The sequence below is a fragment of the Bubalus kerabau genome, chromosome 12 (genome assembly GCF_029407905.1).
Source record: "Bubalus kerabau isolate K-KA32 ecotype Philippines breed swamp buffalo chromosome 12, PCC_UOA_SB_1v2, whole genome shotgun sequence".
Classification (NCBI taxonomy): Eukaryota; Metazoa; Chordata; class Mammalia; order Artiodactyla; family Bovidae; genus Bubalus; species Bubalus kerabau.
The window spans coordinates 75,884,846-75,911,001 of NC_073635.1; the positions used below are offsets into that span (position 1 = coordinate 75,884,846).

At 40.5% G+C, this 26,156-nt stretch overlaps 1 protein-coding gene across 1 annotated transcript in view; it reads right to left on the reverse strand.

Moving 5' to 3' along the window:
- LOC129624250 (ATP-binding cassette sub-family C member 4-like) overlaps window positions 1–26,156 on the reverse strand; it is a 180,227-nt gene that overhangs the window by 75,532 nt on the left and 78,539 nt on the right. Inside the window, exons 15-20 of the mRNA XM_055541910.1 lie at window positions 24,487–24,654; window positions 22,721–22,861; window positions 21,890–21,927; window positions 21,395–21,489; window positions 8,726–8,872; window positions 6,603–6,682 (exon numbers count right to left, since the gene is read on the reverse strand). Of these exons, the coding sequence (XP_055397885.1) occupies window positions 6,603–6,682; window positions 8,726–8,872; window positions 21,395–21,489; window positions 21,890–21,927; window positions 22,721–22,861; window positions 24,487–24,654 (669 nt within the window). The remainder of the gene's footprint in view (window positions 1–6,602; window positions 6,683–8,725; window positions 8,873–21,394; window positions 21,490–21,889; window positions 21,928–22,720; window positions 22,862–24,486; window positions 24,655–26,156) is intronic.

Genomic DNA, 26,156 nt, shown 5'->3' on the forward strand with positions numbered 1-26,156 from the left:
GACTGGCAACTCGTTTCATACATGATAGTTTACATGTTTCAATGCCATTCTCCCAAATCTTCCCACCCTCTCCCTCTCCCACAGAGTCCATAAGACTGTTCTATACATCAGTGTCTCTTTTGCTGTCTCGTACACAGGATTATTGTTACCATCTTTCTAAATTCCATATATATGTGTTAGTATACTGTATTGGTGTTTTTCTTTCTGGCTTACTTCACTCTATATAATAGGCTCCAGTTTCATCCACCTCATTAGAACTGATTCAAATGTATTCTTTTTAATGGCTGAGTAATACTCCATTGTGTATATGTACCACCACTTTCTTATCCATTCATCTGCTGATGGACATCTAGGTTACTTCCATGTCCTGGCCATTATAAACAGTGCTGCGATGAACATTGGGGTACATGCGTCTCTTTCCCTTCTGGTTTCCTCAGTGTGTATGCCCAGCAGTGGGATTGCTGGATCATAAGGCAGGTCTATTTCCAGTTTTTTAAGGAATCTCCACACTGTTCTCCATAGTGGCTGTACTAGTTTGCATTCCCACCAACAGTGTAAGAGGGTTCCCTTTTCTCCACACCCTCTCCAGCATTTATTACTTGTAGACTTTTGGATCACAGCCATTCTGACTGGTGTGAAATGGTACCTCATAGTGGTTTTGATTTGCATTTCTCTGATAATGAGTGATGTTGAGCATCTTTTCATGTGTTTGTTAGCCATCTGTATGTCTTCTTTGGAGAAATGTCTATTTAGTTCTTTGGCCCATTTTTTGATTGGGTCATTTATTTTTCTGGAGTTGAACTGTAGGAGTTGCTTGTATATTCTCGAGATTAGTTGTTTGTCAGTTGCTTCATTTGCTATTATCTTCTCCCATTCTGAAGGCTGTCTTTTCACCTTGCTAATAGTTTCCTTTGATGTGCAGAAGCTTTTAAGGTTAATTAGGTCCCATTTGTTTATTTTTGCTTTTATTTCCAATATTCTGGGAGGTGGGTCATAGAGGATCCTGCTGTGATGTATGTCAGAGAGTGTTTTGCCTATGTTCTCCTCTAGGAGTTTTATAGTTTCTGGTCTTACGTTTAGATCTTTAATCTATTTTGAGTTTATTTTTGTGTATGGTGTTAGAAAGTGCTCTAATTTCATTCTTTTACAAGTGGTTGACCAGATTTCCCAGCACCACTTGTTAAAGAGATTGTCTTTAATCCATTGTATATTCTTGCCTCCTTTGTCAAAGATAAGGTGTCCATATGTGCGTGGATTTATCTCTGGGCTTTCTATTTTGTTCCATTGATCTATATTTCTGTCTTTGTGCCAGTACCATACTGTCTTGATAACTGTGGCTTTGTAGTAGAGCCTGAAGTCAGGTAAGTTGATTCCTCCAGTTCCATTCTTCTTTCTCAAGATCGCTTTGGCTAGTCAAGGTTTTTTGTATTTCCATACAAATTGTGAAATTATTTGCTCTAGCTCTGTGAAGAATACTGTTGGTAGCTTGATAGGGATTGCATCTATAAATTGCTTTGGGTAGTATACTCATTTTCACTATATTGATTCTTCCAATCCATGAACATGGTATATTTCTCCATCTGTTAGTGTCCTCTTTGATTTCTTTCACCAGTGTTTTATAGTTTTCTATATACAGGTCTTTAGTTTCTTTAGGTAGATATATTCCTAAGTATTTTATTCTTTCCGTTGCAATGGTGAATGGAATTGTTTCCTTAATTTCTCTTTCTGTTTTCTCATTATTAGTGTATAGGAATGCAAGGGATTTCTGTGTGTTGATTTTATATCCTGCAACTTTACTATAGTCATTGATTAGTTCTAGTAATTTTCTGGTGGAGTCTTTAGGGTTTTCTATGTAGAGGATCATGTCATCCGCAAATAGTGAGAGTTTTACTTCTTCTTTTCCAATTTGGATTCCTTTTTTAGTTCACTGATTCTTAAGATGCCAATATTCATTCTTGTCATCCCCTGCTTGACCACATTCAATTTACATTGATTCATGGACCTAACATTCCAGGTCCCTATGCAGTATCATTCTTTATAGCATTGGACTTTACTTTTACCAACAGACACATCCACAACGGAGTGTCATTTCCACTTCAGCCCAGCTGCTTCATTCTTTCTGGAGCTGTTAGCAGTTGCCCTCTGCTCTTCCCCAGTAGCATATTGGATACCTCCCAACTTGGAGGGCTCATCTTCCAGTGTCATATATTTTTGCCTTTTCATACTGTTCACGGGGCTTTCATAGCAAAAATATTGGAGTGGGTTATCATTTCCTCCTCAAGTGGACCATGTTTTGTCAGAACTCTCCACTATGACCTATCTGTCTTGGGGGGCCCTGAATGGTATGACTCATAGTTTCATTGAGTTACACAACCCTTCACCAGGACAAGGCTGTGATCCATGAGGAGGAAAGGAAATGAGGATTCAGTCATTTAAGCTCGGCCAAGCTGTTGATTGTTGTTGTTGTTTTCTCTTCCTGAATGAGGGATGTGTGAGGAACAAAGGTTTTGCAATTTGGTTTTCCTCAAAAAAATTAAAGCATTTTGCTGAGGGCAGCTGTATGCAACTTCTGATGCTCAGAGAAGTCCCTCTTTTTTTAATTTAATAAGTGATTTTTTTGATATTTTAAAATTTATTTATTTTTAATTGAAGGATAATTAAAATGCCTAAATTTAACTTCCACATCTTACCTTCATTTTCATTTGTCTTATTTGTAGGAAGACTTCTTGGAGGTGATGATTTCAATGACAAAAGCAGTGCATAATTGAGACTATTTACTCAATGTTATTTGGGACTTTGGAAAACTATGAAAATTACGTTAATTTGAAATATTTAGTGTCCAATAGTCAGTTTTGAAAACAACTGGTGTTTATTCTATGAGTCTACATAAGAAAGTGCCCCTTAAAATCTTCAAGAATTACAAACCTAGAATCTCTGTAATACAAACTCATGAGATGATATTTATGGGCCTGGAAACTGTGTCTGACAATAAATTTAATACAACATAATGCCGGTGTCATCAGACAACTTTTCTCACTTAAAAATACATATGATGTTTTAAAAATAACTACCCATTACTTAGTGCTCAACATGCATTCAGATGTTATGAAAAGAATAATATTAAAGCAACTTCATTTTGCCTTCCCAGAACATTTATGGAGTTGGTATTATTTTCTCTATTTTACTGAGAGGAGACTGGCTTTGTGTGGCAGAGACAGGAAGAGGGAGAGCTGGGATTCAAGCTTGGAAAGAGAGACTTTAGGGCTTCCCATGCCACTGTACTTTAAAGTTGTTGACATCATAAATGATTATCAGGTGGAATCACACTACATAAATTGATTTTTTTATGCTGCTTTTCCTTCATCCTTTTTGAAATGGTGAACAGCTCCAATTTGCCCACAACTATAATGTGACCAAACAGGCAACTTCTCTGGTAGAGTCAGTGTACAGGATGGTGCACAAACTCATGATTGCCCTCTGTTGGGATGTGGTCTCTGAGTGACATCGTCTGAGTAGATGGACTGTCCTGCAGTGTGGACCACTACTCAGAACCCAGGGTTTCCCTTCCCACACTTGGCATCACTATTACAAAATATTAAATAAATTATCTAATATATAGTTTAAGAGAATGAGAAGGAATTAAATGAGGAAAAGTACACGGAATAAACACTTTAGAAGTAATAAAAATGATCAAGAATCTTCCAAGGTTTATAAAATACACCAAAGACAAGCAGAATCATCAAAAGTGAGTTGAAAACAATTGGCACAAACTATTTCTTTTAAAACAAAACTGAACAACCCCCTTCCAGCCCCTTCCCTTCCCTCCTCTCAGTTGGTGATGGGGAAGAAAGACTGGTTCCCACATAGGAACTCTGCTTCCAGCAGCATCTCCAGCCCCACTATCCACAGCAGCCTTTTCTTTTCATCCAGGATTAAAGGTCACCTCCTAGAAGCTCCGCCCACCTCCTGGACCTGGCTCCATAACTGCCTGCAGCCCCCACATCCACTTTGCCTTCCAGAACTTCCTCCACAGAGCTCCCACAATTAGGATTCCAAAGGCAGCGAGGGGTGAATCTCTGGATGTCTCCCTCCCAAAGGGAGGCTGCAGGAGACCACCCATGACGGGAGGGGTCTGGCTCACCCCTGTTCTTCAGGACCTCAACTCTAAGCACTGTTTGTTGAAGGGAAGGAGGGAGAGAGGGAAATACCACCCACCACCTCACACACACACACAACTCACAAACTACACCCCAACAACCAGCAATACCTCCTCAGACCGTACATTCCAGATGGGCCTGTCTCCGACTTCATTCAAACTCCTTCCAGGAGTAGCCAGTCTTCACCTCAACTCCCTCCACACCTCCTGGATTTTCAACCCTTTGCACTCTGTCCTCCTCACATCTGAAACCTGCTTCTCAGGTCACCAACACCTCCTGATTCCAAATCAACCAACAAGTTTTCACAGACTCACCGTCTCGTTTGCACTGAGCAGATCTGTCCTTCCTTGATTCCCCAACCTACTTCCTTCTTTCTCTCTTGCTGTTCACTGTGTCTCCTCTCCTCCCCTTCTCTCTCTGCTTTTTCTCTGATATCGAGTCTTCTTATATTGGCCCCTAAAAATGCTTCCCTCTCTCTGGGCAATCTTGTCATTTTCACAGATTCAGCTACTACCTGTTCAGTGAAGGGTACACAGGCTCCATGCTCATCCCAGGTCTCTCCCTCAAACACCAAACTCTTACTTCCAATGACCTACAGGACACCTCCACCTTCAACTTCAAGATAATTGAACTACAAGTGGCAGAGCTGGGATTGGAAATCAGCAAGACTGGAATTTTCCCTCCTCTTTAATGAGAATGTTTCCTACTGAAATCAGGTAGTATCTGTCCCTGTCCCTCTATATATCATGCAAAAATATGTGACAATCTGACTATGACCACTAACTAACCATGTGCTAGTAAGCACATGGCAGAAACCCAAGTTAGCCCACCTTACCATAGCAAAGAAACAACCATTCACAAAATATTTTCAAAGTAATTCACAATCACTGTTAAAATGTGACACTGTTTTCAAGCAAAAATAGTTTCTGGGGATAAATTGCATAGTTAAACCCAGAAGGGCACATTTATAAAATAAGTTTGCAGAAGAGAAAACAAAAAAAAATCAGACATCTTTGCAGTAAAAGTCCTCTGCCTCTGAGCCTCAGAGTAATTCACACTGATAACAGTTGAAGCCATGCCCACAGGCTACACTGTCTGCAGTCAGATCTCTGCTGCATTTCTGTGTGCAGCTTTTGACAATGTGTTTCATTTCCAAAATTAACACCTGAGAAGAAAAAGAAAATTCTCCACAGACTAAATAACTGAAAAGTAGACAGAATTAAATAACAGAAAAATACACCCCACATGAGCAATGATACTGAATGAGGAGATGAGAGTGGAGATGACCTTACATCATTCTTTAGAATCTCAAGTTCACAGACAAAAGAGAGACTCGATAGAAGGTATTCCTGTAGGTCTTTCTCTCTCTCCCTCTCTTGTTTTAAGACACCTTAAGACAGAGCAATCAACCTGTGAAAAGAATAACTGCCTACAAAACAAAAGACATTTTCTGAAATGACTTTGATCCTGGAATCAAATTACTGGCTTAAAGGCTTTGTATCTTTAATAACTGCTCTCTATTGCCCTTGTTGGACTTCCCAGGTGGCTCAGTGGTAAAGAATCTGCCTGCCAATGCAGGAGACATGGGTTTGATCCCTGGGTCAGGAAGATCCCCTGGACAAGGTAATTGCAACCCACTCAAGTATTCTTGCCTTAGAAATCCCATGGACAGAGGAACCTCGCGGGCTATAGTCCACGGAGTCACAAAAGAGTCAGACACAATTTAGCAACTAAACAACAACCTTTTCCTCGTTAAAGTATTATTTTCACCTTATTTTTACCAATCTTTTATTTGTAAGTAACCACAATTGGCTTTATCCAAATAAAATAGTGCAGTAAATATTTGTCCTCTGTGGTAATACGATCCATTGTGCATGTCCGATTCTTTGCAACCCCATGGACTATAGCCCGCCAGGCTCCTCTGCCCAAGGAATTTTCCAGGCAAGAATACTGGAGTGGATTGCCATTTCCTTCTCCAGAGGATCTTCTTGACCCAAGGATTGAACTCTTGTCTCTTGTGTCTCCCGCATTGGCAAGTGAATTCTTTAATACTGAGCCACCTGGGAAGCCCAATACAATGCATAATTTAGTTCATCTAGGCTATCTTTCCATGAGAGGTGATTTTTTTCTCTATTATGAAATGTGTTCACAATAAGGGAATCCACACCAGACATCTGGAAGGCAGAGGGAGAACCAATTACCCAGCCTGTCACTGCTTCAGACCAACCTTGATGTGACTGGGTAGCCACTCCTGCCCCAGATGTCACTCATGTTAGCTCAGCCTCCCAATGACAGCTGCACCCTTCTCTCACAAATATAACCTTTACTGAGGATAACAGGGCATATCACCAGGCTGAAAGCCTACCCTCAGCCCCTGTGAGAAAGCCTTGAGAAACAGGCACTCTGCTCTTCCCTGTGAGAACTCTGACAGGACTGGTACATTACCTGGATGAAATCTTGAAATATCAGGGGCAGCGAGTCATCCATATGCCCAATGTCTTTCGAGAAGCGATTTAAAATCCTTCCTGCAAGAACAGGATACAAGAAAATACCCATTTCCTTATAAAGGAACCTTAAGAGAAACAATACGTGCACAAATCGAAACAATATTTTTAAAGCACATGTATTTAGGGACTTCCCTGATGATACAGTGGATAAGAATCTGCTTGTCAATGCAGGGGACATTACAAATTCCACTTTTGAAAATAAAAGATAGGAAAGAGTTCAATTTAATATACCACTAAAAGAGTAAGCAATTTACAGCCCCCAAGCCTTTTGGGCAAAGCAGCCTATCTTTGCAATACTTATTTGGGCTTCTATTTTCTTGAAGGAATGAAGTCGTGCTAAGAGCTAAAGGAGGGGGACACAAGATAAATATTAGTGTGCTGACTGCTCTAAAATTAGTGGCCTTCAGGACTTAAACTTGATCCCAAGTCCTTCAATATAAGTAAGTCAGCATCTGGAGAAGCCTACAGGTCTTGACTATAAAGAGCCTGGTTAACTGTGGTCATGAACACTCAGAGGCTGTGAGAACAGAAATTCAGTCCCACTTAATGCTCCCAACTTTGTGACTATAGTTTTCACACTAACAGGCAAAGTGAAGCAACTTCACACCCATAATAGCATGGACTCCTCCAATCCCTTCCTCACTCTGGCTTCATAATAACATGAGAGTTGTGTGGGCCTCTGCAGTTTACTATCCTGTGCTCTGCTCACTGCCTGGACTAAACAACGTGTGCTGAATAAATCTGAACAGATTTATGAGCTGCTGCCCTCGACATTCTTATTTAATCCTCACAACAGTCTTGTGGAACAGAAAGGGCAGTGGTTATTCCCATTTCACAGGAGAGAAGCTCCCAGACACCATGCCATCATTCTCACAGAGGTTCATTAGGCACGGACCCTGTGCTAAGTGCTGTGAATTATTAACCTGCTTAATGCCCACAATACCAAGATATTGGTGTGTGAACAGCTCCTCATTTTACAGGTAAGAAGATCAAGACACAGAGAAATTAAATAACTAGCATAGAAGTATTCACATAACTATAACTATTACTATTAGTAACTAGCAACAGGACTGAACCCAGCCAGTTGGTTCCAGAGTCCACACTTAAGACCATGACAGCATCCTGCCTGGAGATTTGCCTGGCCAGGAGAATATACCTGCTTTGGCCTCAGTCACATGCCTAGTTGATGACCAGGCTGAGCCTACACTTGTCCTCCTTCCAGTCACATCCCTGCCTCAGCAGGCCCTGTCAGTCATCACCTGGGAGAAAACAAAGCCACCCTGGGCCTCAGCACAAGTACAACCAACTGAACAGAGTGGGCATGTTCACTAAAGAACTGACTCTTCACAGAAACCCAGGTCAGGAGGCTGTCTCCTGAAGCAATACAGGTCAAAGGCCTCAAAGTAGAGGAAGCAACCACTGGAAAACCATCAGGGACACTCTTACTTAATACTGAAGATCCACCTGCTATGTACCACAAGACCTCTTAAATATAACCAAAAGTCCATTATAAAACTAGAGAGTTGATTTTATTGAAGATGATTTATACTTTTAACTGATCTTGTGTTTTAATCAATTTTCCATTACCATTTAGGTAAACCTCAAAATATGAGCACATGTCAGACCTCTGTGATCCCAGAAATGGATGAGCAATGAAAAAGAGAAACACATAGCCTGTCTCCTATAGAGATGTTCCTGGAAGAAGGTCCTTCCTAGTTAGCTTAACATTATTAACACAGGAACATTTCAACAACTAGTCAAAAATATTTCAACACATTTGCATCATATGTTGGGTGCTTCATATGTCTTACAAATGGATTCATAAATCATCCTGCAAAGTAAACATTCATTTATCTTTAGAGACACACATAAATTGGAATAAAAGGTTACATACTCCTATTCAGATTTTCTCTGGTAGGAAAGAATATCAGTGAAGCTTTTCATAGAAAATGAATGGTGATTTTCTTCTAAGCATCTCTTCCATTTTCAAATATCAAATGTAATCAGGAATTAAATGTGTTAACAAGACATATTCACTGAGAAACCTGGTGTCTGACTTACCTATTGGATTTCTATAGAAGAACAATACTGGAGCTCTCAAAATGGACCACAAAATTTTGTTATGCAAAGTTTGTGAAGAGTTAACAAGGACGTAGACTATCAACAGAGACCTTGTGATGCCAAAAAGGATGGTAGAAAAAGTTAAACCTGAAATAAAGAAACATCACTCAGTACAAGATCTCTGCCTTATCCTCAATGATGTTAAAGCATGACAGACAGTTTATAAAGATATTGTGTATTTTACTCTATAAATAAGATTTATATAAAAATTTATACATGTAGACTATAGAATAAATTTATATATATATAAATGTATATTTATGTAAATATACATATGAAATGGGTTGTATAAGAACTTGATGCTGTCACAAAATACATTTATAAAGAAGAATATGAAAATCACTATTTTTCTCTCACTAAATAGAAACAACAGAGGGGGGAAATATCTTATATAAATTACAGTTTCATTCTAGGCTTTCCTAATTCACTTACAAGTTCTAATAACAACTCACAAGAAAGATAATTACAGGCTCCCTTGGTAGTTCAGTGTTGGAGAGTCCGTCTGCCAATGCAGGAGACATGGGTTCGATCCCTGACCCAAGTGGATCTCACATGTCTCAAAGCAGCTTAGCCTGTGCTCCATAACTATTGAGCTTGTGCTCTAGAGCCCAGGAACTACAACTACTAAAGCCCACTGGCTGCATCTACTGAAGTACACACACCCTAGAGCCTATGCTCTGAAACAAGAGAAGCCATGCAATGAGAAACCTGCACATCGCAATTAGAGAGTAGACTCTGCCCTTGGCAACTAGAGAAAGTCCACATAGTGATGAAGACCCACCATAGCCAAAAATAAATAAAACTTAAAAAAAAAAAAAAAAACTTTAGTTACTTAAACACTTTTTAAAAACAAAAAGAAAGATGATTATGAAAAACAATTGATCTTCTTCCCTTTGCCACATTTCAAATCCCCCTAGTTACATATTCCACAAAGCATACCTCAGTTTTAGATATCAGTGTGAGAAGGAAGAGGAACAGGAGAAATGACTTACCATTTCCTTGTAAACAGTAAATTTACATGAAAATTTACTTCTATGTAAAGTAGCTACTTGAAAATCTACTTTTATAGCACAGAAAATTCTACTCAGTGGTGATCTAAATGAGAAGGAAATAAAAAAAAAAATGGGGATATATGTGTACTGTACATATGACTGATGGCACTTTGTTGTACAGCAAAATCTCACATGACACTGTAAAGCAACTATACTCCAGTGAAAATAAAAATAAAATAAATAAAAAATAACATAGCAATTTCTAGGTCCAAGTAGTTTTAAAGAGTACAGAAGGACCATATTAAGTTGCAAACAGACAACTTAATTGTTTGCAACTAACAATTAATTAGTTTGCAAACTATTGCTATTCAAGAAATAGCAAGAAACTATTATATTTTGACAAGAGATAATTATAACCTAAATAATAATTTATAGATAATCTAAACAAGCAACTAACCTCTCACTAAGTGTTTTAAGGAAACACAAAGCATTTGTAAATAAATATTATCATTTAAAATTTTTTATCAATGATAAATGAGCATCACTATGCATATAAAACCATATCCAAAGTCAGAAGGAGCAGCCCCACATCCAAGGTCAGGGAAAACCTAGTAAGATGGTAGGCACTGAAGCGGCTGTGAGGAGATACCCCATGTCTAAGGGCAAAGGAGCAGCCCCAGCAAGACAGTAGAAGTGGCGAATTCATGTTTAGAATCAAACCCAATTCCTGCCAGAGATGCTCAGAGGGCTCAAATGAACCTTGTGCGCACCAGGACCCAGAGTCCCCACAGAGACTGAGACAGAACTGTGTTTGAGAGTTTCCTGTGGAGGTATGGGGTCGGCAGTGGTCTGCCACAGGGACAGGGGCTCTGGGTGTGGGTATGGCATAAGTCCTCTTGGAGGAGGTTGCCATTAACCCCACCATAGAGCTGTCATAACTTACACAGGACTGGGAAATAGACACTTGGTGGGCACAACAGAACCTTGTGCACCAGGACCAAGGAGGAAGGAACAATGACCCCAGAGGAGACTTGCCTATGGGTGTCCAGGAGTCTCCAGTGAAGGTGTGGGTTGGTGGTGGAATGCAGCAGGGTTAGGGGCACGGTCTTTAGCATTACATCCATGGGATCTTTTGAGGGAAGTCACCATTATATTCATTCAGTTCAGTTCAGCTCAGTTCATTGGCTCAGTCGTGTCTGACTCTATGCGACCTCATGAATCACAGCACACGAGGCCTCCCTGTCCATCATCAACTCCCGCAGTTCACTCAAACTCATGCCCATCAAGTCGCTAATGCCATCCAGATATCTTATCCTCTGTCGTCCCCTTCTCCTCCTGCCCCCAATCCCTCCCAGCATCAGGGTCTTTTCCAATGAGTCAACTCTTTGCATGAGGTGGCCAAAGTATTGGAGGTTCAGCTTTACCATCAGTCATTCCAATGAACAGCCAGGACCGATCTCCTTTTGGATGGACTGGTTGGACCTCCTTGCAGTCTAGGAACTCTCAAGAGTCTTCTCCAGCACCACAGTTCAAAAGCATCAATTCTTCAGTGCTCAGCTTTCTTCACAGTCTAATTCTCACATCTATACATGACTACTGGAAAACCATAGCCTTGACTAGACGGACCTTTGTTGGCAAAGTAATGTCTCTGCTTTTCAATATGCTATCTAGATTGGTCATAACTTTCCTTCCAAGGAGTATGCATCTTTTAATTTCATGGCTGCAGTCACCATCTGCAGTGATTTTGGAGCCCCCAAAAATAAAGTCTGACACTGTTTCCACTGTTTCCCCATCTATTTGCCATGAAGTGATGGGACCGGATACCATGCTCTTCGTTTTCTGAATGTTGAGCTTTAAGTCAACTTTTTCACTCTCCTTCTTCACTTTCATCAAGAGGCTTTTTTAGTTCCTCTTCACTTTCTGCCATAAGAGTGGTGTCCTCTGCATATCTGAGTTTATTGATATTTCTCCAAGCAATCTTTATTCCAGCTTGTGCTTCTTCCAGCCCAGCATTTCGCATGATGTACACTGCTTATAAGTTAAATAAGCAGGGTAACGATATACAGCCTTGATGTACTCCTTTTCCTATTTGGAACCAGTCTGCTGTTCCATGTCTAGTTCAAGCTGTTGCTTCCTGACCTACATATAGGTTTCTCAAGAGGCAGGTCAGGTGGTTTGGTATACCCATCTCTTTCAGAATTTTCCACAGTTTATTGTGATCCACACAGTCAAAGGCTTTGGCATAGTCAATAAAGCAGAAGGAGATGTTTTTCTGGAATTCTCTTGCTTTTCTGATGATCCAGCGGATGTTGGCAATTTGATCTCTGGTTCCTCTGCCTTTTCTAAAACAAGCTTGAACATCTGGAAGTTCACCGTTCATGTATTGCTGAAGCCTGGCTTGGAGAATTTTGAGCATTACTTTACTAGCATGTGAGATGAGTGCAATTGTGCGGTAGTTGGAGCATTCTTTGGCATTGCCTTTGTTTGGGATTGGAATGAAAACTGATCTTTTCCAGTCCTCTGGCCACTGCTGAGTTTTCCAAATTTGCTGGCATATTGAGTGCAGCACTTTCACAGCATCATCTTTCAGGATTTGAAATAGCTCACCTTGAATTCCATCACCTCCACTACCTTTGTTCATGGTGATGCTTTCTATGGCCCACTTGACTTCACATTCCAGGATGTCTGCCTCTAGGTGAGTGATCACACCATCGTGACTATCTGGGTAATGAAGCTCTTTTTTGTACAGTTCTCATGTGTATTCTTCTTAATATCTTCTGCTTCTGCTAGGTCCATACCATTTCTGTCGTTTATCAAGCCAATCTTTGCATGAAATATTCCCTTGGTATCTCTAATTTTCTTGAAGACATCTCCAGTCTTTACCATTCTGTTATTTTCCCCCATCTCTTTGCACCGATCACTGAGGAAGGCTTTCTTATCTCTTCTTGCTATTCTTTGGAACTCTGCATTCAGATGCTTATATCTTTCCTTTTCTCCTTTGCTTTTCACTTCTCTTCTTTTCACAGCTATTTGTAAGGCCTCCCCAGACAGCCATTTTGCTTTTTTGCATTTCTTTTCCATGGGGATGGTCTTGATCCCTGTTTCCTGTACCATGTCACGCACTTCCGACCAGAGCTCATCAGGCACTCTGTCTATTAGATCTAGTCCCTTAAATCTATTTCTCACTTCCACTGTATAATCATAAGGGATTTGATTTAGGTCGTACCTGAATGGTCTAGTGGTTTTCCCTACTTTCTTCAATTTAAGTCTGAATTTGACAATAAGTAGTTCACGATCTGAGCCACAGTCAGCTCCAGGTCTTGTTTTTGCTGACTGTATACAGCTTCTCCATCTTTGGCTGCAAAGAATATAATCAATCTGATATAGGTGTGACCATCTGGTGATGTCCATGTGTAGAGTCTTCTCTTGTGTTGTTGGAAGAGGGTGTTTGCTATGACCAGTGCGTTCTCTTAGCAAAACTCTATTAGCCTTTGCCCTGCTTCATTCCGTACTCCAAGGCCAAATTTGCCTGTTACTCCAGGTGTTTCTTGACTTCCTACTTTTGTATTCCAATCCCGTATAATGAAAAGGACATCTTTTGGGGGTGATAGTACTAAAAAGTTAGGACTTCCCTGGTGGCTCAGATGGTAAAACATCTGTCTACAATGCAGGAGACCCAGGTTCAATCTCTGGGTCAGAAAGATCCCCCCGAGAAGGAAATGGCAATCCACTCTAGTACTATTGCCTGGAAAATCCCATGGACAGAGGAGCCTGGTAGGCTGCAGTCCATGGGGTCGAAAAGAGTCAGACTGAGCAACTTCACTTTCATTTTCACTTTCTAAAGGGTCTTGTAGGTCTTCATACCTCCACCATAGTTTATCTTTATTACCTCCACCATAGTTTGGCCCAAGATAAGTAGCAGGGAGGGAACACAGCTCCACCCATCAACAGAAAATTGGATTAAAGATTTACTGAGCATAGCCCTGCCCATCAGAACAGGACCCAGTATCTCCCTTAGTCAGTCTCTCCCATCAGGAAGCTTCCATAAGCTTCTTATCATTCTCCATCAGAGGGCAGACAGACTGAAAGCCACAATCACAAAAAACTAACCAATCTAATTACATGGACCACAGCCTTGTCTAACTCAATGAAACTATGAGCCATGCCGTGTAGGAGTACCTAAGACTGATGGGTCATGGTGGAGAGTTCTGACAAAATGTGGTCCACTGGAGAAGGGAATGACAAACCACTTCAGTATTCCAGCCTTGAGAACCCCATGAACAGTATGAAAAGGCAAAAAGATAGGACACTGAAAGAGGAACTCCCCAGGTTGGTAGGTACCCAATATGCTACTAGAGAACAGTGGAGAAATAACTCCAGAAAGAATGAAGAGACAGAGCCAAAGCAAAAACAACAGCCAGTTGTGAATGTGACTGGTGATAGAAGCAAGGTCCGATGTTGTAAAGAGCAACATTGCAAAGGAACCTGGACTGTTAGGTCCATGAATCCAGGCAAATTGGAAGTGATCAAACAGGAGATGGCAAGGGTGAATGCCATAAAATTCCTAAAATTCCACATTTTAGGAATCAGCAAACTAAAATGGACTGGAATGGGTGAATGTAACTCAGAAGAACTTTATATCTACTACTGTGCACAGGAATCCATTAGAAGAAATGGAGTAGCCATCATATTCAATGAAAGAGTCTGAAATGCAGTACTTGGATGCAATCTCAAAAAACACAGAATGATCTCTGTTCATTTCCAAGGAAAACCATTCAGTATCACGGTAATCCAAGTCTATGTCCTGACCAGTAATGCTGAAGAGGTCAAAGTTGAACAGTTCTATGAAGACCTACAGGACCTTCTAGAATTAACACCCAAAAAAGATGTCCTTTTCATTATATGGAACTGGAATGCAAAAGTAGGAAGTCAAGAAACACCCAGAGTAACAGGCAAATCTGGCCTTGGAGTACAGAATGAAGCAGGGCAAAGGCTCTTGGCATTCTGCCAAGAGAATACACTGGTCATAGCAAATACCTTCTTCCAACAACACAAGAGAAGACTCTACACATGGACATCACCAGATGGTCAACATCTAACTCAAATTGATTATATTCTTTGCGGCCAAAGATGGAGACGTTCTATACAGTCAGCAAAAACAAGACCGGGAGCTGACTGTGGCTCCGATCATGAATTCATTATTGCCAAATTCAGACTTAAATTGAAGAAAGGGAAAGCCACTACCATTCAGGTATGACCTAAATCAAATCCCTTATGATTATACAGTGGAAGTGAGAAATAGATTTAAGGGACTAGATCTGATAGAATGCCAGATGAACTATGGATGGAGGTTTGTGACATTGTACAGTAGACAAGGAGCAAGACATCCCCAAGAAAAAGATATGCAAAAGAACAAAATGGCTGTCTGAGGAGGCCTTACAAATAGCTGTGAAAAGAAGAAAAGTGAAAAGCAAAGGAGAAAAGGAAAGATATACCCATTTAAATGCAGAGTTCCAAAGAATAGCAAGGAGAGATAAGAAAGCCTTCCTCAGTGATCAGTGCAAAGAAATAGAGAAAAACAATAGAATGGGAAAGACTAGAGATCTCTTCAAGAAAATTAGAGATACCAAGGGAACATTTCATGCAAACATGGGCTCGATAAAGGACAGAAATGGTATGGACTTAACAGAAGCAGAAGATATTAAGAAGAGGTGGCAAGAATACACAGAAGAACTGTACAAAAAAGATCTTCATGACCCAGATAATCATGATGGTGTGATCACTCACCTAGAGGCAGACATCCTGGAATGTGAAGGCAAGTGGACCTTAGTAAGCATCACTACAAACAAAGCTAGTGGAGGTGATGGAAATCCAGTTAAGCTATTTCAAATCCTAAAAGATGATACTGTGAAAGTGCTGCACTCAATATGTCAGCAAATTTGGAAAACTCAGCAGGGGCCACAGGACTGGAAAAGGTCAGTTTTCATTCCAATCCCAAAGAAAGGAAATGAATGCTCAAACTACTGCACATTTGCTCCCATCTCACACGCTAGCAAAGAAATGTTCAAAATTCTCCAAGCCAGGCTTCAGCAATACATGAACCGTGAACTTCTTGATGTCCAAGCTGGTTTTAGAAAAGGCAGAGGAACCAGAGATCAAATTGCCAACATCTGCTGGATCATGGAAAAAAAGCAAGAGAGTTCCAGAAAAACATCAATTTCTGCTTTATTGACTATGTCAAAGCTTTTGTCTGTGTGGATCACAATAAACTGTGGAAAATTCTGAACAAGATGGGAATATCAAACCACCTGACCTGCCTCTTGACATATCTCTATGCAGGTCATAAGCAACAGTTAGAACTGGATGTGGAACAACAGACTGGTTCCAAATAGGAAAAGGAGTATGTCAAGGCTGTATTTTGTCATCATGCTTATTTAACTTATATGCAAAGTACATAATGATAAACACTGGGCTGGATGAAGTACTAACTGGAATAAAGATTGCTTGGAGAAATATCAATAACCTCAGATATGCAGATGACATTACCCTTATTGTAGAAATGAAGAACTAACGAGTTTCTTGATGAAAGTGCAAGAGTAGAGGGAAAAAGTTGGCTTACAGCTCAACATTCAGAAAACTAAGATCATGGCATGTGGTCCCATCACTTCATGGCAAACAGATGTCGAAACAGTGGAAACAGTGACAGACTTTATTTTTTGGGACTCCAAAATCACTGCAGATGGTGATTGCAGCCATGAAATTAAAAGACACTTACTCCTTGGAAGAAAAGTTATGACCAACCTAGACAGCATATTAAAAAGCAGAGATATTACTTTGCCAACAAAGGTCTGTCTAGTCAAGGCTATGGTTTTTCCAGTAGTCATGTATGGATGTGAGAGTTGGACTATAAAGAAAGCTGAGTGCCAAAGAATTGATGCTTTTGAACTATGATGTTGGAGAAGACTCTTGAGAGTCCCTTGGACTGCAAGGAGATCCAACCAGTCCATCCTAAAGAAAATAAGTCTGGAATGTTCATTGAAAGGACTGATGTTGAAGCTGAAACTCCAATACTTTGGCTACCTGATGCGAAGAGCTGACTCATTTGAAAAGACCCTGATGCTGGGTAAGATTAAGGGCAGGAGGAGAACGGGACAACAGAGGATGAAATGGTGGGATGGCATCACTGACTCAATGGGCATGAGTTTGATTAAACTCTGGGAGTTGGTGATGGACAGGGAAGCCTGGTGTGCTGCAGTACATGGGGTCGCAACGAGTCGGACATGACTGAGCAACTGATCTGGTCTGAACTAAACTGATCCATATAAAAATGAAAATAGCCCTCCGAACATCTCTTCAACTCACAATGGTAAATAAAGGAGTGATGCCCCTTGTAATAAATATTCCTTCATGTAGTGTTTTTCCATTCAGCTGACACATCAGTGTTAAACTCTGAAACCTGCTCAGATTCCTGAATTCCATCAACAAGCATTTGCCTTAGCCCACTACCCTATATGAATATAAAACAGAATCATTTCCTTCTTCCTTAAAGCCCCCATAGTCCACCAATTAAGAAGGTAAACAGCTAATGTATTTAGATTTCTTAGCAAGTGATTCATAAAATAAATACCAAATTTCAAAGAGTGGATTTTTATATAACACATGCTTTGTAGACAGTTTATACAAGTGTTTCCTATGGGAATATTGTTATTTATTTATTTTTACTGGAATATACTTGCTTTACAATGTTGTGTTAGTTTCTGTACAAGGAAGTAAATCAGCAATATGTACATATATCCCCTCCTCCTATACCTCCCCTTCTCAACCAATCCCACCCCTCAATGTCCTCAGAGAGCACTGTAGTGAGTTCCCTGTACTATCCAGCAAGTTCCCACTAGCTATCTAGTGTATGGTAGTGTATATATGTCAATCCTAACCTGTCCATTCATCTCCTACACCTCCCCCACATGTTTCCATATATACGTTCTCTACATCACTATCTATATTCCTGCAAATAGGCTCATCTGTACTATTTTGCTAGAGTTCACATATATGTGTTAATATGTGCTTTTTTTTTTTTGCTTTTCTTTCTGACTTACTTCACTCTGTATAACAGACTCTAGGTCCACCCATGTCTCTACAAATCAGCTAATTTCATTCTTTTTTGTACCTGAGTAATATCCCATTATATATAGGTACCATAAATGAGACAAAAAGACAATCCTCAGAATGGGAGAAAATAACTGTAAACTAAGCAACTGACAAGGGATTAACCTTCAAAATATACAAACAGTTTATGTAGCTCAATATAAAAAAAAAATAAACAATCCAATCAAAAAATGAGTGGAAGACATAAATAGACATTTCTCCAAAGAAAACATACAGATGGTCAACATGAAAAAAAAATAGTCTATATCACTAATTATTAGAGAAATGCAGATCAAAACTACAATGAGGTATCACCTCACATCAATCAGAATGGCCATCAGCAAAAAATCTTACAATAAATGCTGGAGAGGCTGCAGAGAGAAGGGAACCCTCTTGCACTATGGTGGGAATGTAAATTGATATAACTACTATGGAGAACAGTACGGAGGTTCCTTACAAACTAAAAATAGAACTACCATATGACCTTGGTAGTCCAGGAGTCTCACTTCTAGACATATACCCAGAGAAAAACATAGTCCAAAAGGATACATACCAGGATATATGCACCCCAATGTTCATTGCAGCACTGTTTACAACAGCTAACATGTGAAAGCAACCTAAATAACCATTGGCAGGAATGGACAAAGAAGAGGTGGTACACACATACAATGGACTATTACATGGCCATTAAAAAAAAATGAAATAATGCCATTTGCCACAACATGGGTGCGCCTAGAGATTGTCAGGCTGAATGAAGTAAGTCAGAGAAGGAGAAATATTGTAAAACATCCCTTATAGGTGGAACCTAAAAAGAAATTATACAAATGAATGTATTTATGTAACAGAAACGTACTGACAGACTTAGAGAATGAAATTATGGTTGTCAGGGGGAAGAAGAAAGGGGAAGAGATAGTTAGGGAGTTTGGGATCAACATGCACACTCTTCTATATTTAAAGTGGGTAACCAATAAGAACCTACTGTATAACACAGGGAACTCTGCTCAGTTATGTGATAGCCTGGATGAGGGGTGGGGAAGGGATTTGGAGGAGAATGAATATATGTATGGCTGAGTGCCTTTGCTGTCCACCTGAAACTATCACAATGTTGTTAATCATCTATGTGTGCATGCTAAGTCACTTCAGTCATGTCCAACTCTTTGCAACCCTATGGACCATAGCTCATCAGGCTCTTCAGTCCATGGTGCTGGGAGCCAGCACAGGAGTTCCCACCCTTGACAAGGTCATGCGGGACAGCCCTGACGGCCAAGGCTAGTCAGGACTCGAGGGGCCCCCTGGATCTGCTTGAGCATCTACCCCAAAACCAGAATCTATCTGTTTTACTATTTTATGACTTTCATCAACTCCTCTGATATTAACAGGGGGCTATCCTCAACCACCTGTCTCTGAAGGAAATCAACTTAGGGCCCTAGTTAATAAGCCTCCTGGGCATAATAGGAGTGTTTCAATCCAAACCCCTCAGATGGCTCTCTTAACTTGCCTGACAGGTTTATCCGGACTCCTATAGCTACACATATGATTGTTTACAGCCTCCCAACTGTGAGAGGCACAGGCAGCTTAAGATATTCAAATAGTATAGAGCCTCTTGGGGAGTTAGAAATTATTAGAATAGAACTAGTAAAAGATTTCATTGTTGAGCTAATGCTTGCTGCCAAGTTTCCATATCCCTTACCCACTGTGTCCCTGGGAGTATAATTAATTAATTAATAATTAATTAATATAGTTGGTATATAGAAAAAATAAGTAGTGGCCTTGGTGTTAACAACTTTAGACCCTTGAGGTAGTAAATTCTTTCCTTGCTACAGCCCACTGCACCTTTGCCTTATAGGAATGCAACTTTATCTAGTGCTTTCAGAGAGTGGCGCCAAACTTTAGAAAATTACTTTTAGAGAAAATAAGTTTTCTGGTTAACTAACCTTTATCAGAACAAAGAGTCATAAAATGTTAATAGGCATCCTGGCCAGAAGATGATGTAAATCACCTAAAGCATTTGTATATGATAAGTTTGCAGAAAAGAAAGCCTGGTCTCGATAAGGGTCAAGGAATGCTGACTTTGCATGACTCTGCATTCACTATTATCCTCTATGTACAACTTAGGGTATAAAAACTCCTTTTGAAAATAAAGCTATGGGCCTTGCTCATCAGGCTTGGTCTCCCTGTGTCATTCTTGTTTCCTTTTCTCTCCTTTTCTTCTCTGTTCTTCTTTCAGGATGACTAATTGGAGCATGGGGGCTCTCTGAGACCACTTAACTGCCCGGGCTTCTAAGACCCACTCGAGAAGGTACCTAAGGTGGGGCACCTTCAGCTATTCGAGAGGGCGCCTGTGGCCTCTGTGGTCAGAGAAAGTTCAGTGTTACGAACTTTATTGGTTTTCTGCATAAACCAGTTAGATCAAGCCTCTTTCTCTCCCCTTTTATCTATCCTCTTTCACCAACGCCGTTCTCCTGAGGGAATCGCTGGATCCAACTGGGGCTGGACCCTGGTACCATGGGATATCACAGGCAAGAATACTGGAGTTGGATGCCATTCCCTTCTCCAGGGATCGAACCCAGGTTTCCTGCATTGTGGGCAGTTTCTTTACTATCTGAGCAACCAGTGAAACCCAATCATTTATAATCCAATATAAAATTATTTTATTATTTCTATTTATAATTTTAAAATTAATTAATTGATATTATTATTATTTATTATTATGCCCCAATGTTCATAGTAGTAAATATTTATAATAGCCAGGACATGGCAGCAATCTAAATGTCCATCAACAAATGAATGGATAAAAAGATATTTAAAATTTTAGATGATGACATCCTTTAAACAATGTATAATATTATATATATTCTAAGCTCTTGTGAATACAGTGAGTCATGTTAATATTAGTCACATGTTAAATTAATCACACAGCTGGAGATAAGATAACACTGTGAACTCAAGGTAAGAAAGAGAAGGAATCTATCCCCAGATGCTGGATTCCCCCCGCTTAGCCTCTCAAGTAATTAGTGATGCCCAAGAGATGAGCAGTGTGGTGAAGGGGATTTTGCATACCTTCAAGATCAATAAAAACCAGAGCTTATTCAGACAGAATTGGAACAATCTGAACCACAGAGTAGGGATCTGTTTCTAATCCCATTGCCCAAGGATATAACAATATAAGATTTAGCTAAAGCAACCTATTAGAATAGACAATACCATGTATTTACAGTGGCTGATTTTCTGAATGTGCAATCCTGGTTTAACTACCAAAATCCAGTGCACAATAAATCAAGAATCTCCATTCAACTTCTTTCTTCTAGATTTTAAAGATAATTGTTCTAGTTAATTCACAGAGCAAATGCAAATCAAACTCTTAAATCTGTTGAGACATTACTGAATTATGCCTGGAAGCCCTAGATGCTCACACAGGCTCCTTGTAAGCACCTCACACTCTCATATAATAGACTGGAGAATTCAACTTTACCTGAATAGGCTCCTAAATACCAGTTCAGATCAAGCATAACAATTGTCTCTCCTTTTCCAAATACCTCAAAATACAGGGCACTTTGTAAATTTGCCCTATAGAACAGGGAAGAAAAAAATATTATGCTTCAGACAGAATGTATTCAAATATATATATATATATAAACTCAATTTGAGAAATGTATTTTATGCTAGAAAAATGGCTCCCAGTTCACAGGGCTCTGTGTCCATCTACCTTATAAAGATTCAATTTGAATCACAACCTTCAGTTTTCAAAATCATCTATGAGGAAGCTGCTGAGGGTCAGACCTGGGGAGAGACTCTCCCCAGGACAGCGTCACTCTCCACCAGCAGGAACTTTACTTTTTCTTCAGGGAAACTATGTGAGGGTCAGAAGAGGAGGCTGAACAAGCCCCTCCCTTCTCCCCGTGACTGTGGGAAGGTGAGATTTCATGCAGATTTCACAGCACTTTGGGTCAGATCAGGAATCACTCACCAGTATGCAAGCCACCAGTCCTGCAGGGCGTAGGCAACCTGGAGCAGGAAACAACAGTCACTCACACATTGACATCACAGAGCCTCACACCCCGCTCAATAGGATGGGGGATGGAAAGGCTCCAGAAAACAGAGATGGTCCTTTCCGCCCAGGTCTGTGCCAAGCCCCACACCTCAGATGGCTACAGGTCAGAGGAGAGCATCTTACATTTTAAACTCTTTAAAAGATATTATTTTTTCCCTGGAAGTTCTCTATCATGTACATAATACCGATAACCTTCAATTATTTTGCTCCCCACAGATAACGTATTTCAAAGCAAACACAAGTGAACCGCAAAATGCAGTAATCATAGTGCAAATGCGGGGGTTTTTTCCAAGAAAAAAACATTTGACAGGTACTGTGATGGTCAGCTGTCTGTGTCAGCTTGGGCAGGCCAGTGTCCAATGATTCAATACTCGTCTAGATGTTGCCATGAAGGTATTTTGTGGATGTGGCTCACATCCATCATCAGGACTACAGTAGAGGAGATCACACTCAACACTGTGGTGGCCTCATCCAGTCAGTCAAAGGCCCTAAGAGCAAAACCTGAGGCCTCTTGGAGGAAGAAGAAATTCTGCCTCAAGACAGAGGGGTCGGCTCCTGCCAGACGTTCCAGCCTTCAGGCCTGCCTTTCTGATTTCACATTCATCCAGCTAGATCCCACAACTGCATGAGCCAGTTCTTTGAGATAAATATCTTCATATACATATTAAAATAATGATAACATAAATACAGTATAAATATGTAAATACCAAGCTGAGGGCACACACCAAAATAAATGTCCTTATTTACCTGAGCTGCAATGTTCACTAGAATAAGCAAAATGATGATAAACCATTGAGCACCGACTGTGAAGTAATCGTTGTAGGTTTTAATACCAACTTTTCCTTCCAAACGGTCCTCTAGAGGAAGTGTGACCTCTATATTCTCAGTCTGGGAGGGAAAAATGGCAGTGAGAGACAAAATTTTAAATAAGGAATCCCCGAATGTGAAAAGTTCAACAAAGCCCTCTACGGCAAAACTGTGGGGAGACAGACACGTCTCATACACTAGTAGAAGTGCAAGATGGTCCATCTCCTATGGAGAGGAGTGTGAGAATATCTGGCCAAACCATGTGTGCATTTATCTTTGGACCCAGCCATCCCACTCCTAAGAATCTGTTAGAAATAAGAAAGTATCATTTGTACAAGGTTATTCACTGTTGGGTGGCTTTGCTTAAAGTCAGTCATGACTCTCAGCAGAAGCTTGTTCCAAAATAATACACAAAATGATATGAAACTTGTGTATCCTTCTAGATAATTTGTGTCATTCAATCATAAAAACATGAAACATACAACATACTTGTGGTTCAAAATACTAGCTAAATACAGTAAACTGAGGTCACAGAGTGAATTTGAGTAAAATGGGTTTGGATAGTAAGAGACAAGCATATAATCTGAATCTATTTGATTCCTAAATTTCAGAGAGTGATTCCTGAGTTTAGAAACTGAGGAATTAATCCAAATGCTTATCAGAATCATCCAGAGTTTGGATGCTGAGGATATCTATGTATGTTTTTAAGGGAGATAAGGGCAAGGAGATCCAACGGGTCCATTCTGAAGGAGATCAGCCCTGGGATTTCTTTGGAAGGAATGATGCTAAAGCTGAAACTCCAGTACTTTGGCCACCTCATGCGAAGATTTGACTCATTGGAAAAGACTCTGATGCTGGGAGAGATTGGGGGCAAGAGGAGAAGGGGACAACAGAGGATGAGATGGCTGGATGGCATCACTGACTCGATGGACGTGAGTCTGAGTGAACTCCGGGAGTTGGTGACGGACAGGGAGGCCTGGCGTGCTGCGATTCATGGGGTCGCAAAGAGTCGGACACGACTGAGCAACTGTTCTGATCTGATCTGAAGGACTTAGAATGCATTATACAGTCACAGGAGCACAGGATGTCCTCAGCTCTCTCCTAACCACTAGGATTCAAGGTGGATTAGATGTCGTTCTCAGTCTTAAAGGATAAGAAAGGAAGATGGGAACTAACTTCAAAGTCTCCCGTTTGTCAGGTTCTTTGCACATGCTACTTCTGATCCATCATAAATCATCTGACAATGAGGCAAAATACTACCATTGGTCACCTGCAGTGCCAGGACATTCCAAAATATAGGAAAAGTAGCTGATTTAATGTGGCAACATCAGGACTCAGTCTAAGGGGATCTTCACATTAAGCCTCTGGATGCATAAGGGAAGCTGGGGGCTTCCACAGTGAGTAGGATGTAACTATGGTAAATGAAAGAGTTCATATATCATTGTGAGTCACATACACCCAGGAAGTCATAGCAGTGCACCCACTACTGATCTCCATAAAATCCTCTATCCAACACCCAAAGGAGAACCACAAGCAGGCTTGCTCCCTTCATGCTCTTCTAACTCTACCAGTTCCATGGAACAGGGCCTTGGACTCTTAGGATCTACTTTAGGACAAATGAAGATGTCACCAGTGGAACAGACTGAAGCTCCAGGAGTCTACCAAGAGCAGACATACAGCAGCATATTGCGGGATGAGAAACTCACATCTTGGAGCTCTGAAGCAGCACTTCTCATCAAGGGTCTGGACTGATTCTTCAGGGTAGAAGATTCCAGATCTGGAGATGGTTCTTCCTCATTCCTCTTTAAAAGGAAATCAAAATCTACCCCCGATTTCAGGAGCCCAATGTAAGTTCCATATTGTACTGTTTTGCCCTAAAATAAAGAATTTGAGAGGAATATATTTGCATTAGATAACAGTAATATAATCTGAACACCAATCAACTAAATTTAACTGGTAATAAATTATGATTTTCCTAAGAAATGATCCTTGAGTCTGACATTGTGGTTGACAAATCTAATGCAGTTCAATTCTGCACAGAACAGAACATTTTATTCTCTGCTAAACCCTGTGTCAGGTTCTGAGGGATATGAAAGAAATGTGTGATGATGTGTTAAGAATGGAGACCACTGACCTAACTACCGTGGGCACTTAGGGAAGCAAGAAGTACAGAGGTTGTGGGAGGATCAGCACAGTCTTTTTAGACAACATGGGAACTGAGAAACACCTCATGTGAGAAGCAGAATTTTTAAAAAAATTAATTGGGGAGGATATTCCAGGAGAGAAAAATACTGACACAACTACATAGGTAACAGTCATTCATCAAAACTTCACTGACCACTGTCATTTTCATAGTTTCATGCACTCAGCTGGGACAGGACATGTAGGAACCAGCCCTGGACAGAGAACCCAGGAGCTGCATCTTCACAGTATTTTATAGCTTCCCCACAAATGCAGGAAGTTCCCAGCTGAAAATTCAATATTCCACCTTTTGAAGCAACTAAACAAGGACGCCATGAGATTGGGGTGGTGCTAATGCCTTGGCAGCCAGCAAACCAAAATCTAAGCCACAATCAGTGCACCCAGATCCAAGAAAAAACCTTAGGAACAACCAACCACAAACAGCCAATGAGGCTTCCCCAAATCAGGCCTCTGTTTTAAGTTACAGCCAATCTAATCATTTTCTTTGAACACATGTGACATATCCTTGCACAGTTTCCCTCCCTTACAAAGTCATATAAAATAATATGCAGATATTTTCACAATTTTCTCACCCCATGTAACAAGACTCAGCTGATTTAGTTAGTGGCAAACAAAATATTATTAAAAAAAAATCCTAAAATGAAAAACTCATAAAATGAGAGCAACTCTGGTTAAGACAAGTCAGGTGGAAGAAGATGACCCAGGACCCTCACTGGACCCCTTCTCACCCTATCCCCTGAGGTGTAGCCTTGGAAAAACTCAGTGAAGACTTTAGTACCATCTGACACTGCAGAACTGGAAAATTATTCAGGATACATTGTGTTATTTCACTTGGGAGGCAAAATTCATGCACCTTTTAAATGAAATTACCACTTTCCACTTCACATCTGTAAGACGCACAAGGAAACGACTGGTGGTACAAAGGTTGCAGCTGTACTCTGCAAGCAAGTACTGACAATTTCGAGAGGACAGCCATCCTCTCCCTTCTGTGAATGGGACCAGATGAATAGTAAGGAATCTTTTAAATCCCACATCAGACCACATCACTCCTCTGCTCTGGACAGCTCAAGACTTCCATTCCACTTCCACGCACTGCCCAGTGCTCAGAGACCAGCTCCCTCCACATCCCCCTGTTCACTCTCCCCAGACACACTGCTCTTCCTGTTGTTTCTCC